This window comes from Thermobia domestica, chromosome 8 (assembly GCF_964235325.1).
Source record: "Thermobia domestica chromosome 8, izTheDome1.hap1.1, whole genome shotgun sequence".
In the NCBI taxonomy this organism is placed as follows: Eukaryota; Metazoa; Arthropoda; class Insecta; order Zygentoma; family Lepismatidae; genus Thermobia; species Thermobia domestica.
Genome location: NC_137461.1, coordinates 269,475,377 through 269,488,068, shown reverse-complemented (window position 1 = coordinate 269,488,068; position 12,692 = coordinate 269,475,377). Strand labels below are relative to the sequence as shown.

General features: G+C 35.3%; 1 protein-coding gene across 1 annotated transcript in view; it reads left to right on the top strand.

Moving 5' to 3' along the window:
• Positions 1-12,692, top strand: part of LOC145693619 (uncharacterized) — a 127,869-nt gene that overhangs the window by 64,854 nt on the left and 50,323 nt on the right. Inside the window, exons 12-13 of the mRNA XM_081769774.1 lie at positions 2,154-2,360; positions 9,350-9,585. Of these exons, the coding sequence (XP_081625900.1) occupies positions 2,154-2,360; positions 9,350-9,585 (443 nt within the window). The remainder of the gene's footprint in view (positions 1-2,153; positions 2,361-9,349; positions 9,586-12,692) is intronic.

Genomic DNA, 12,692 nt, shown 5'->3' with positions numbered 1-12,692 from the left:
GTCAACTTAAACTTCGAAATGAATATTAAGAGTTGGGGGTCTCGGTGGCTCAGTGGCAGAGCGTTCACCTCTGGTACATGGAAGTCCCTGATTCGATCCCAGCTCGCGTGGTGGACAAACCGGGTGGCGTGGGTTTTCTCGGGGTTTTCCCGTTTCCTCCCACTTTCTTCATTCCACTATTTTCATTAATTTCTCATCATCACTGTCTCCTTTAGCCTAGCCTAGCCGGCATAATTGTGGGACGTAAAACTCAAAGATTTCATTTCATTTTCCATATTAAGAGTTATAAATCGCACTGGAAAGATCAGAAAATGTTTGACCGCCGAATAATTTCAGTATGTTCTGCGAATTGGTCGTTGAAATTATAATTTTTATCGTTTAATAAATATATTGAACTTCCTTTAAAATTTTAATAATTATTTTTGCCTTTTGTTCAAAAGTTCATGTTAAAACGTTGATTTTTTTTCTGATAACTGACATTTTCAAGACATAGGTAAGAAATGGTATGAGTGTTGTTGTTCATTGAAATTTAGCGTTCCTTTTCAGCATCGAGGCTGTATGAGACGTGAACCTACAATTTTAACATGGGATCCAAACCACCGTAGTGCATTCAGATTTCAATGCTTTCCCACCAGGAATTGAACCGGAAGCCTGTACACCAAAAGACCACTAGACCAGCAGGAAGGGCATAGTGGAAATAGGATATATCGGATTTAGTTATGAATGATACTTTTTAACACTGAAGCACACGCATTGACGGGGATTCCCCGCTTTAAAAGAAAAAAATGTAATTGCTTGAGACTAGCTTTACGCTAGGACCTGTAGCGCCCTCTAGCTTCCTCTTTTGATTGTTTGTGCACATACATCATGCTGTCCGTTTTCTATGAGCTGTTGTTCTGGAAATAGCATGTTTGCGAGGAAAAGCCGTCACTGCGTGTGAATCTGTTCGTATTTTTAATGATCGTATTATACTTTTTCTACATACAATTGTAATCAAAATGGAGTATGAGGAAGAACAAAGACATGCTTTACAAAAGGTTGGAAAATGGTGCTCGAAGTTATGAGCATAGGAAGCTTCAAAAGTACGGGCAAACCCCGTCACTGCGTGTGGTTTCATTTGAAAAATCACCGTGCAGTTATTATAATTTCAACCACTTCAGGTAAGAAGGTTTTCGACACATCTACAATAGAAACTAAGAATTTTTTTTATGTCCTTAAGAAATAAATATATCTGTAGCGAAAATAACTGCCGTATTTTACGGACTATAAGGCGCACCTTTCTCTTCGAAAAATTGCCTCCAAAATTCAAGTGTGTCTTATACTCGAAATTAATATAAAAATGTCCAGTGTTCGATTTAAAATTCTCAACAATCTGAAAAATGGCCATATATTCAATGCCACGGGAAACCTATCTCTATATGGCAACATTGGATTTAACTGGCAGCAGCAGTGCGCCGATGCGACGAACATAAGCTGCGGGGATTCACAAGGTTGCAAACACTGTCCCCCTCCCGCCCCGCCATCAGGAACGTCATTTCAGACTTAGCTTGAGGGGGGCAAGACCAGCACCAACATAAGATTTCTACGTGTTGTACTAGTATATTAGTAGACAATCGGTTAAAGTATATGTATTACTCAAACTCTTGGGGGAGGGGGCAGTTGCCCCCTCCTGCCCCCATAAATGACACCCCTGCCCTCCGTCACAAACCCAGAACCACAGACTAGACTATACAGACCGTTAACTTTGAGGAAAGCTGGAAAAATGTTATGGTATTTTTTTTAAATTGCTTAAAAATGTAGTGTCTTATAGTCCGTAAAATAAACTAAATAAAATACGATTAAAGTAGCAAGTTATGGTCAGTTATTCTCAGATTGAGGAAATCTCCGTATCGCGTGTGACTTTGATGCAAACAGGGTGCTTGTGTCTGAGTGTTTAAATGATTTCACAACGATTAAGGTGTCAGTAGTGTAGTTCCATCTTTTAACCAAAATGTTCGTGTTCGAACTTACTTTTGATCCCTTTGTTCTAATAAAGGAAATCTCGTATCGCTGTCTTTCTGTGAATGATGAAGAGTTTTTAATTTCATTCGATTGATGGTAAGATATATCTTTCAGGCGTTAATTTGCGTATATATATTTGCTCTGTCTTGTAGGAGCAATTAACGCTTAGTCGAACACACATCCATGAGTTGGAAGGCACCGCATCGGAGAAAGAACGAAGTATAGCTCAACTGTCTGCGCAGGTGGAACAGCTTCGTGCAGAAGCAGAAGGCTTATATCTTCAGCTATCAGGCCTTGCCTCTGAAAAACAGAAATTAATGGAAAGTGGAAGGAGTCAGCAAGAAGCGCTTCATGTACAGGTAACTTTTTCCTCTGCGTTCTTTTAACATCTCAGCAATTACAGAAGCTAGCGAAATCGATCTTCTACTACCATATACGTGTGTGTACTCTATATATCTGTCTATTTTTTAACTTTATAATATCATTACCTGTAGTTACGTTGATTCTTTTATTCTTTTATATTTCATCCATCTATTTATCTGGAGACATTTTCAGAGGTTCAGCTAAATTCTGCAGAAAATTACATCTATATTATCTTTTTATTTCGAACCTAAAAATTTTATTCTACATATTTGTCATGAAATCACTGAAAATTATTAATTAATACCACTACGATTGCAAGAGGAATGTACGAGGGGAAGTCAGAAAGTAAACGGGCTTTTGCAGTTTCTCGCAAGGGTTTGGTAACACTACTAGTATCCAGCGCTGAATTAGTGTTGTCTGCAATACTTCTATGCAACGTGTCACTCTCATTCCTGCGTTAGTCGTTGGAGTGTAGCAGACTGTTAAACATGACAACTCCATTGCCGATTTGCAGCAAGAAGGAAATGAGGTCAGTGATTCGCTTTTTGTTTGCGGAAGGTGTTAACCATAAGCGGAAAGTGTGTGCAAGGTGGGTCCCGAAAGAATTGTCAGCGCAGCATAAGTCACAAAGGTTGGACATCTCTCGTAAACATTTGGCCCGTTATCGTCGCGAGGGAGATGGATTTTTACAGCAAATCGTTACTGTAGATTAAACTTCGGTACATCATCACGAACTGGAAAGGAAGGCTGCGAGTATGGTTTGAAAACACCCGTCATCACCAGAAGTTAAGAAATTTAAACGTCAATCATCAGCTAGTCATTGATGCGATACAGAATTGGTTACAGATGCAACCGAAAAACTTTTTTTTTTTTTTTTTCCAACGGAATCAAAAAACTTGTGAAACGTTGGGAAAAGAGCGTTGAAGTGCAGGGAGATTATGTAGAAAAATAATGTATGTTTCAGTTTTCGGCATTACTGCTGTATCGCCGGACCAATTTGAAAATCGAAAAAAGTACCAAAATCTACTGCATTCAGTTATATTTGGTTGACATAATGTTACGTTAGGTTACGTTAGATAGTAAAACTAATAGTAGTGTAGTTTTACTACTATTACTACTACTACTACTACTACTAGTAGTAGTAGTAGTAGTAATAGTAGTAGTAGTAGTAGTAGTAGTAGTAGTAGTGGGAAGAGGAGGAGGAACGGGTTAGAAGCCCCGCAGGGGTTAGTTGGGTTGTTCTGTTCTCGACTTGAAATGGGTAAATTAAAGACTTGCCCAATTTTTTCTTGCCCCTTTTACAATCTATGGATCCGTATAGTAAAACAAGTGTACCTCTCCGTAAAATAGTCCATCCGTCTCCACATACAGTGCCGCTTATAACATCAAAAACAACCAAAAAATAACTTTTACTATTCTTAACTTTTACTATTCCCCTTACCTGACTTTCAGTCACTCTTCCTCACAAACTTAAAATAAATTATCCAATTGACACGGTAAATTTTCTAAAATTGGTCTGGTGATACAGCAGTTAACCCCAGTTTTCTATCATTAGAATAAATGTACCTTTTCTCGCAAGTCCCTTTACTTTTTGATTTCTCCTCGTACTTGTTATTTAATATTTGTTATATCAGTTATTGCTAATAGTTTGTTATATCAGTTATTACAAGAAGTCTTGCTTTGCAACAAGTTTAGTCGTCGTGAGATCTAAGATACGTGGGAACAGTGTATAATTATAACAAACTTTAAATGACAAAACACACTTTTCTTGCAATCGTAGTAGCATTAATCAACAATTTCCAGTATTTTAATAAGGAATTTATAGTATAAAAATTTTAGGTTAAAAAAAAGATGTAGAAATTAAAATGTAACGCTAAATTTATATTTTAACTTGTGACATTTTATGTCCACACAAGTATATATGTATTTTATTTTATGTCGAATCACTAAATTGGTAAACACGATTAAACACCGTAATTATTACCTGTAATTGCAGTATTTATTAAATACCTTGAAAATCAAGCACATTAAACGTTTGATACAAAACGTTTGACACAATTAACTTCTATTATTCTTATTTCATGAATGAAGTATTCTATTGCCATAGCAACAACAGACAAATACCTATCTTCTTTTCAACAACTGACATTACATGATTATCTATATAAAATCAACATATATTCTACATTTTTTCTTCTTCTTATCAACAAACTGTGCACTTTTAAGCGTCGTTGCCCAAAATAACTACAAGAAAATGGAAGTAATTTATCGATTAGATATACAATCTCGTTGTAAAATAATCTAGATCTCTAATGGTGTCCGTCGGCAAATAGGTGGACGAAGTATAAAACAATCAACTCAATTAAAGGTGAAGATTTTATTTTATTTCCTTATATCTACAAGTTGCGTCGAAAATAAAATCTTGAAATATTCCTAATAGGTATCCAGTTTTAATTAATTTTGGCGAACATTTTATCAATATTTGAAACTTCTAAATCAGGGCTATTATTTGGGATTAAAATAGCTCAAGGATAAGGAGAATAAAATGGATTTAAAGTCCAAAGTGAACCTTATGTATATATGTTATGTAATAATATTTTATTATTATTATTATTATTATTATTTATTGGTATCAGGAAATTACACTCTCGGTCCAATTGCAGTTCCCAAGAACAGTACAAAAATAACAAAACGAACATACATGTAATATTAGTATAAAAACATACATTAAAGTAACATAATAACACATTAAGAAAAACATTACTGTAATTACAATCAAGTTATAAAAGATACAACCATGCATGTAAGATAAGATAAATAAAAACCAGTGTAATTAAGACATGCAAAAAAAAAAAAAAAAAAAGTTTATGACAAATGGTAGGTTATAAAATTCCTTTGAATAGAAGGAAAATTAGGAGTAAAGACATCAATAATATATAAATAATTGTTAGCATTTCATAAACATTTATATATCGGAGCATCACTAAAAATAGGATTACATTTGAGAATTTGAAAATTTCTTGTTGACGTGTTACGGACACCAAGATTAACAGCCTCAGTTGGTGGTAATTTGCCAGTCAAAACATTATAGAGTAAATTAATATCGAATAAAGTTTTTCGTTCAGATAGTTTAACTAGACCAAGAAGGTACCTAATTTCATCCTGAGTTTTCTTTGATAAAAATGTGAATTTCCATCTTAACCATGATAGAAACAAATTTTGAACTACTTCGATATTTTTTGAAAGTACTGGGCTCCTTTATGCTATATACTAGTACAATATTTAAAGTTCTTAAGTTAGTATAGTATAGAATTAAGCAGGTTTTTAAAGAGGAAAAATATTTAAAAATCAATTTATAATAATAATAATAATAATAATAATAATAATAATAATAATAATAATAAATAATAATTAATAATAAACTGGTTTTCACAGCGAGAAATCAGAGAATCTATCACTTAACTCTCCAGTGCTAAGAAAAGGATCCTATTATGTTCGATAATGAACCTTCCTTGGTTGGTAATTTGGAAGTTGAAAACGGCTTTGTCTTCTTTTAGTAGATCGCCCCTATCTTTGTTTCAAAAACAAACTGTGTTATTATCCGTTTAATAACTAACATTCTTTTAGGATTGAATTATATTATTCATATTATAGCTTCTTACTCAATCCCTACGGCTACGACAGGGAACGCGGTGGCTCAGTGGTAGAGCGTTCACCTCCGGTGCTTGGGGTCCCTGGTTCGATCCCAGCTCGCGCCGTGTGGACTTTGTGGTGGACAAACACCGTGCTCGTGGGTTTTCTCGGGGTTCTCCCGTTTCCTCCCACTTTCTTCATTTCACTCATCTCTCATTATGAGTGTCTCCTTTAGCCTAACCGGCATAACCGTGGAAATAAAACTTAAAGATTTCATTTCATTTCATTTTTCCTACGGCTATGACAGTCAACTTGCAGACGATTCCATCGTTATTCTTTTTATTCTCGTAATTCAGTTACTGATTTACATTAATCATTGAGCACATTATCATCATGCATTATTCGCAATTATACCGTAGTATTATTCCAACTACAATATACACAATTACCATAATATCTTCTACGTCAAGTTAACTAAACAGAATCCATGATTAGAAACCATAAACCAATTTCATCTTCATATATCTTATAATTACCTGGCACTACTTATCACGCAGTGATATGTCAGTCAAACAGAACCCTACAATCTTCCCGTTTTTTTGGTGGAACAATCCAGTCTTTGTTTCAGGAACAGACGTGCTTGCGTTCCCTTGTGCTTCAGTCTTCTATTAAACATGTAGTCATCTCAGAACTATTTTACTTCTTATTTGGTAAAAGAATGGCCTGTTCTAACTTAACCTGCACCATATATTAATACAAACTTCTCAACGTATAATAATATTTCTCTACCTCCAAAACTAAATGCTACTTAATAGAGAAGAATAAAAACTAGGAACCGTTTTCACTTTGAACCGAACAAAACGTAACAACGTCACGACTGAGACGACTTTGTATTAAAACAATTTTCTTGTTTTTCTTCTATCCGATTGCAACACAATTCCCGTAACATTCTTTGACGTAAACACACTTCTGCGAAGTTGAAAAGTGGAGGGGCAAGGTGGCTTAGTGGCAGAGTGATCAACTTCGGTGGGAGGGGTTCCTGGTTCCATCCCAGGTCAAGTGTTTGTGGTGGACAACATTGTACCCGTGGGTTTTCTCGGGGTTTTCCGTTTCCGTCTAGAGGCCGCGGTGGCTCAGTGGTAGAGCGTTCACCTCTGGTGCTTGGGGTCTCGGGTTCGATCCCAGCTCCGCCAAGTGAATTTTGTGGTGGACAGACACCGTGTGCGTGGGTTTCCTCGGGGTTTTCCCGTTTCGTCCCACTTTCTTCATTCCACCATTTTTATTCATTTCTCATAATCACCGTCTCCTTTAGCCTAACAGCCATACCGTGGGACGTAAAACTCAAAGATTTCATTTCATTTTTTTCGTTTCCTTCTACATTCTCATCCCTCAGTTCGTGTATAATCGTTCCGTTTCACTCTCTCCGTTAGTGTACAGGCATAATCGTGGAACATAAATTAGAAATTGCGTTTTGTAAACATAATGAAAATGATACTTTGCAAATACAAATTAATGTCTGTTATATTCGTAATTATTTGTACCTTGGTATTGTTAGGTTTCGTTAACAATATACGTGGGTCAGTCAAAAAGTTAGTTGCACTGCTTGAGAAAATAAACCACTTGCGGACTTTTTTTTTTTTTTTCGAAGGATTTCCGTCTAACTCCAAAAAACCATCGAAGGATTTCACCTTATCCGAGTGATGTCCTCACTTTGAAAATTCTTCTTCTATGGGGCTGAAAACATGAAATCACAAGTTGCAAAATCAGTTCATTCACGGCAACGATCTCAGCATTTATCAAAGTTTAAGATGGTCTTGCCTCATGGTAAGCGCCGTCAATATCAGTACGTCTGTTCTCAAACATATTGCACCACAATAAATTTCTATGCAATTACACCTTTTTGCCACAAGGAGTCGACTATACGCTCTCCTAATTTGGACGCCATCTGCAGTTACCGAGACATGTTCACAACTGATTGGCAAGTAAACTACAGCTGCCGCCGTTTAGTCACGAGCTGCAGATAAACGTCCGCACTATTGCCACCAAGTTTCAACAAAATATTCTTGTACCAAGGGTTTTTACGAAGTATGTGCAACTAACTTTGTGACGGACCCACGTATGAAGAACTAGTGATATTGGCTCCGCTTAAAATTGTCGTATTCAGTATAACTGGTACTAGCCGAACAAAGCACGTTCAGCAAATGAAAGTTAAGTACTTACCAAAGTTGTTGCCAAAATTCTTATTAATTTCGAGAGCTGAAGGAATGTTTCTCTTCATCAGTCGACATAAAGAAGAAAAATGTATTAATTCACGTTTCTATTACTGTATCTCCCATGGATACTACATAGATATGAACGAGAGGAAAACTGGAACGGAATTGAGGAGTACATTAGGGCTTCTAAGAGTTGTGATTTTGTGCTTGTCAAAACGCCATTATCATTTCAAAACATAAAATAAAGGAGGTTAAAGTTGTCCATAGAAATATATCACAAATCGAAAAAACATATGTAAGCCATGACATAAGAACAAACAAACAAAAAAAAAAAACTTATGTTAAAGTTAGATCAAAATAACTGAAACAAAGATTAGAGTCTTGCCATAAATAGCTTTATTAAAAAATATAAGGTTTATAAAAAGTAACTTAGCTTCAGATTGTATGCTAGCACGCTCGGGAATATTAACAGTCGTCTCATTTCAAATTTTAATTCCTGGAAGGAAGAAAAGAAAATACCCAAATTGAACTCTGATGGACATTTTTTCCATATTCAGCAGGCTAGAGCCTTTCTGTTTCAACTGTGCCCTTGCTGGCGCTGCTGTCGATTTATGTTTTCCCGTACCTCCCTCGAAAGAGGAGGGACAAGTTGATGTGGTCAAGATCTTTCAATAGTTGGATGCGGACAGGGTTGCCATATTGAATTACAATACTCCACGGGCTTCGCTGTGCACTATCTTGTTAGCCATTCTAAGTAGCCTACAATCTTAACTCTCCTAGACTAAACAACTGAATGACAAATTGGCAACACAGCCGAGGTCATTCACGTCTTTTCCCTACGCAAAGGGAAAGTTTCTTCCATAAGAAGGCGGCGGGGATTGGGGCCGAAGTATGTTTCACATATTTTCCGATGACACACTTGAAATAGAAGAGCTCTAATGACCATAATCTGTAACTGAAATCAAGATAATGATACAAATTTGAGCTGTGAGAAGCATTTTGCATAAAGATTCGCCAACTAAGGAAGGTAGTAACATTCATTGTAACCGTTTTGGCTTAATAAGTGTCCTTTTTCTTAAGTTTTACCATTTTAAACTGTATTATTAGTACAAAATAGCTTTAAATTTTGTTTTCTTCAGGTACAAGTGCTAGAAGAACAACTTTCAAGATTAAAAGTTGAACTATCGTCCAAAGATGAGGAATTAAAGGCTTTGAAAGAGGAGTTCGAGAGCTACAAGATACGTGCCCAGAGTGTCTTAAGGCAACAAAGAGCAAAACAGAATTCACCAACAATTCCTGCAGAAGAGGTTCATGAACAGAAAATGCAGCTTGAGCATACAATTCAGAATCTTCAGCGAAAATTGGAAGATGCAGGGTAAGATATTTAACGATATATATATAGTGTATCAAAGTATTATTTTATGTCTGATCCACTGTTAGAATAATAGGCAAAACATGGTAGGAAAGGATGTTTTTCGGAAAGTTAGCATTTCTTCGTGAAATCTCGGACATCGAACCAATTGTAGGTTAATTACGGAGATAGATGGAAATGGTTTAGTTATATAAAACTTTAGGGGGTCTGTTTGTTAAGAGGCCTCATCCCGGCGAAATTAAAATACGGCTAATTTTACAGTAATCATGTGATATCTTCAAATAGATAAAAGATAATTGAAATATGGAACAAGAGCGCCCTAGACAATATTATTTTGCGTGAGGTACCGTTATCACAAGTCACCTAGTGGCTTTCCGTTTTCAGCTGTTTAGAAACGCGAAAATAAATGCCGATTTTCAAAATGGCTCGAAATCGAAAGCAGATAAGTGAGTCGTGATAACGGTTTCTCATATAAAATAATATTGTCTAGGGCGCTCTTGTTCCACATTTCGATTACCTTTTATCTATTTGAAGATATCACATAATTACTGTAAAATTAGCGGTATTTTAATTTCGCCGAGATGAGGCCTCTTAAGGATGTAGGAATATAGGTTTAATAAATTCTTGATGGAATGTAGGAGTATGAGCCTATTGGTTTAGTGATGTAGAAATATGGATTTGTTGAAGAATTCTTTAAGAAGTATATGAATATGAGTTTATGGAACTACTAAAGGAGTAGGATTACAGAATTTCGTAAGGCAGTCTTTCCCAATTCGTAGTACGGGTCCGTGGGACTGTAACGTTAATTATTTTTACTTACGTAACTTTCCCTGATTCTAATATATATTTATACGGATTACGAAATTATTCTCGATTGCACGACACAGTTATTCACTTTAGAACATATATATTCATTTTCAAAATATATCGAATCGTTACATCACAATATCATACAATCAATCGACACAATATGGCACTTCGATCTGTTCTTTATATCTTTTTACACTGCCATAGCAATGACATCAAGAAGATAAACAAGTCGTCATAGCAACCAAATTAACAAAATATTTTTAAATAAGATACCAACATTTAAATTATTTTATATATTTCTTCTTCTTCTTCTTAAGTGCTTGCGCCTTCAGAATAGCACTTTTGCCCGTAACTATAAACAATACTTAGAAACGTTTTGCAAAGATAGACAATATTGTTGTAGGACTGTTTACATTTCATCATTTATAAAAGATGTAAATAATGTCATGGGTCTCCTGCAGGGTGGATTGATTTAAATCACTTGATTTTTTAAAAATAAAAATCGTTGATTTAAACCAAATTCCGAAATAAATTAATTTAAAGTGAAAATAAGTAAAACCTCGTTTCTTTTCTGCTATTTCGATTATGGAAGATAATAACCATAATAAAATAAGATTCAAATGTATGTACAGCACAGTATGAAAACGAATGTCATGCAGAGAATGATTAGGGAAAATTCCGTTTAGAACGGGTAACGGGGGAATTCTGCTTTTCTTCTCTTCGTAACATAGTAGGGTTTTTAGATCGTTAACTATTCCAACGGGGAAATTACCCTGGACATTTAAGACGAAAATTCCTTTGTGTACGCGTCTGTTTGTTCCCAGACAATTAAGTGCGCATTTAGAGGGGTGCAATCTCCTCTCCGAAACTTTTTAGATTTTATAACTTTAGGCGAAATTTATGTATTTTATATTTATTTTCGTGTCGCAAGGTAGTTCCGATTTTTTTAAAAATATACCCTTGCCTAATATCAGTAATTTGTAAAAAAAAAAAAAAAAAAAAAAAAAGAACGTTGCTGTACTTTTTTCCTTAATGGTTAAGGAACATTGTTTGTAATTGAAAGGGTTAATGATTAGTGCTTAATTCAAAATTCAGCGCCAATACTTTCACTTAAATGGCATAGTTAACATTTAATACTAACTCCTAATGTTCTTTCTTCAGTTCGCGACTTGTATTATACGAGGAGAGACGTTTGATTTAAATAATAAAAAAAATGATTTAAAAAAATCATGACTTTTTTCCACCCTGGTCTTCTGGGTGCATGTACTGTATGTTGTATGCTTGTAATACAGGTAAAAGTTTGTAATTTAATTGTTAATAATGACCACTGCTATAAGGAATGTAGGGATATAACCTTACTGAAAAATTGGGGAGACCCCTCGTTGCCATGTGGTTAGCGTACGAGGAGAAGAGAAATCCGCATTCGATTTCCGATGGGAGCTTATGTGTTTCGGATTCCATATTAAGCTGTAAACCCATGTCTCATATAACCCAGATGCCGAAAGGGACGCTAAATTTAAGTCTGTCAACCAACTTACTGAAGAAATGTTTAATGAACATAGGGAATTCTTTAAGGGATTTGGGCGTAGTGAATTCTTTAAAAGAAGTGAAGATGTGGGCTTACTGAATTCTCTTAAGTGCTAACTGGTTCGTATTAGCTTTGCTGTCTTAAATAACTCAAACTAGAGAAACAACAACTAACTGAATATATTTGCTTCATCAAATACTATAAAAACAAGAGAGTTGTATCTAAATATTGTAACATAATTTCATATCTTCAATGTATATTAAAAACTTCTAAAATTAAAGATAAAAAGAAACAAACAGGCTGAGGTTCCGTAAACTCACTTTTAAGGAAGTGAAATTTAAAAATTGAAAGTGAAATTGTCAATAAATAAAAACAAAATAAGGAACTGCATACAGGTGAAAAGCCAAAAAGCAGGATATATAAACCATAGAAATGGTAAACAAAGGGGTGAATTGGGCAGTCCTTTGACAGTCGCTCCATCAGTCAGGACAACTTAGAGTCAACCATCAGAACCTCATCAGGATAGACCTCAGCCTGTACCGCTATAACCTTCTGTAAGTACTTATTAATTATGCCGGAAAACAACGCATAAAAAGTTCGTGCGTGGAGGTCTTCCTCCAGAACAGGCATTTTTATAAATCTATAATTTCTATATTATTGTCATAACCTTTTTTCTGTACTACATATTACAACGATAACATCATATATACTTGGGCAGAAAGTGCTTTAATGTATGCACTTTCCCAAGAAAAGAAGAAAAAGAAAAGAAATC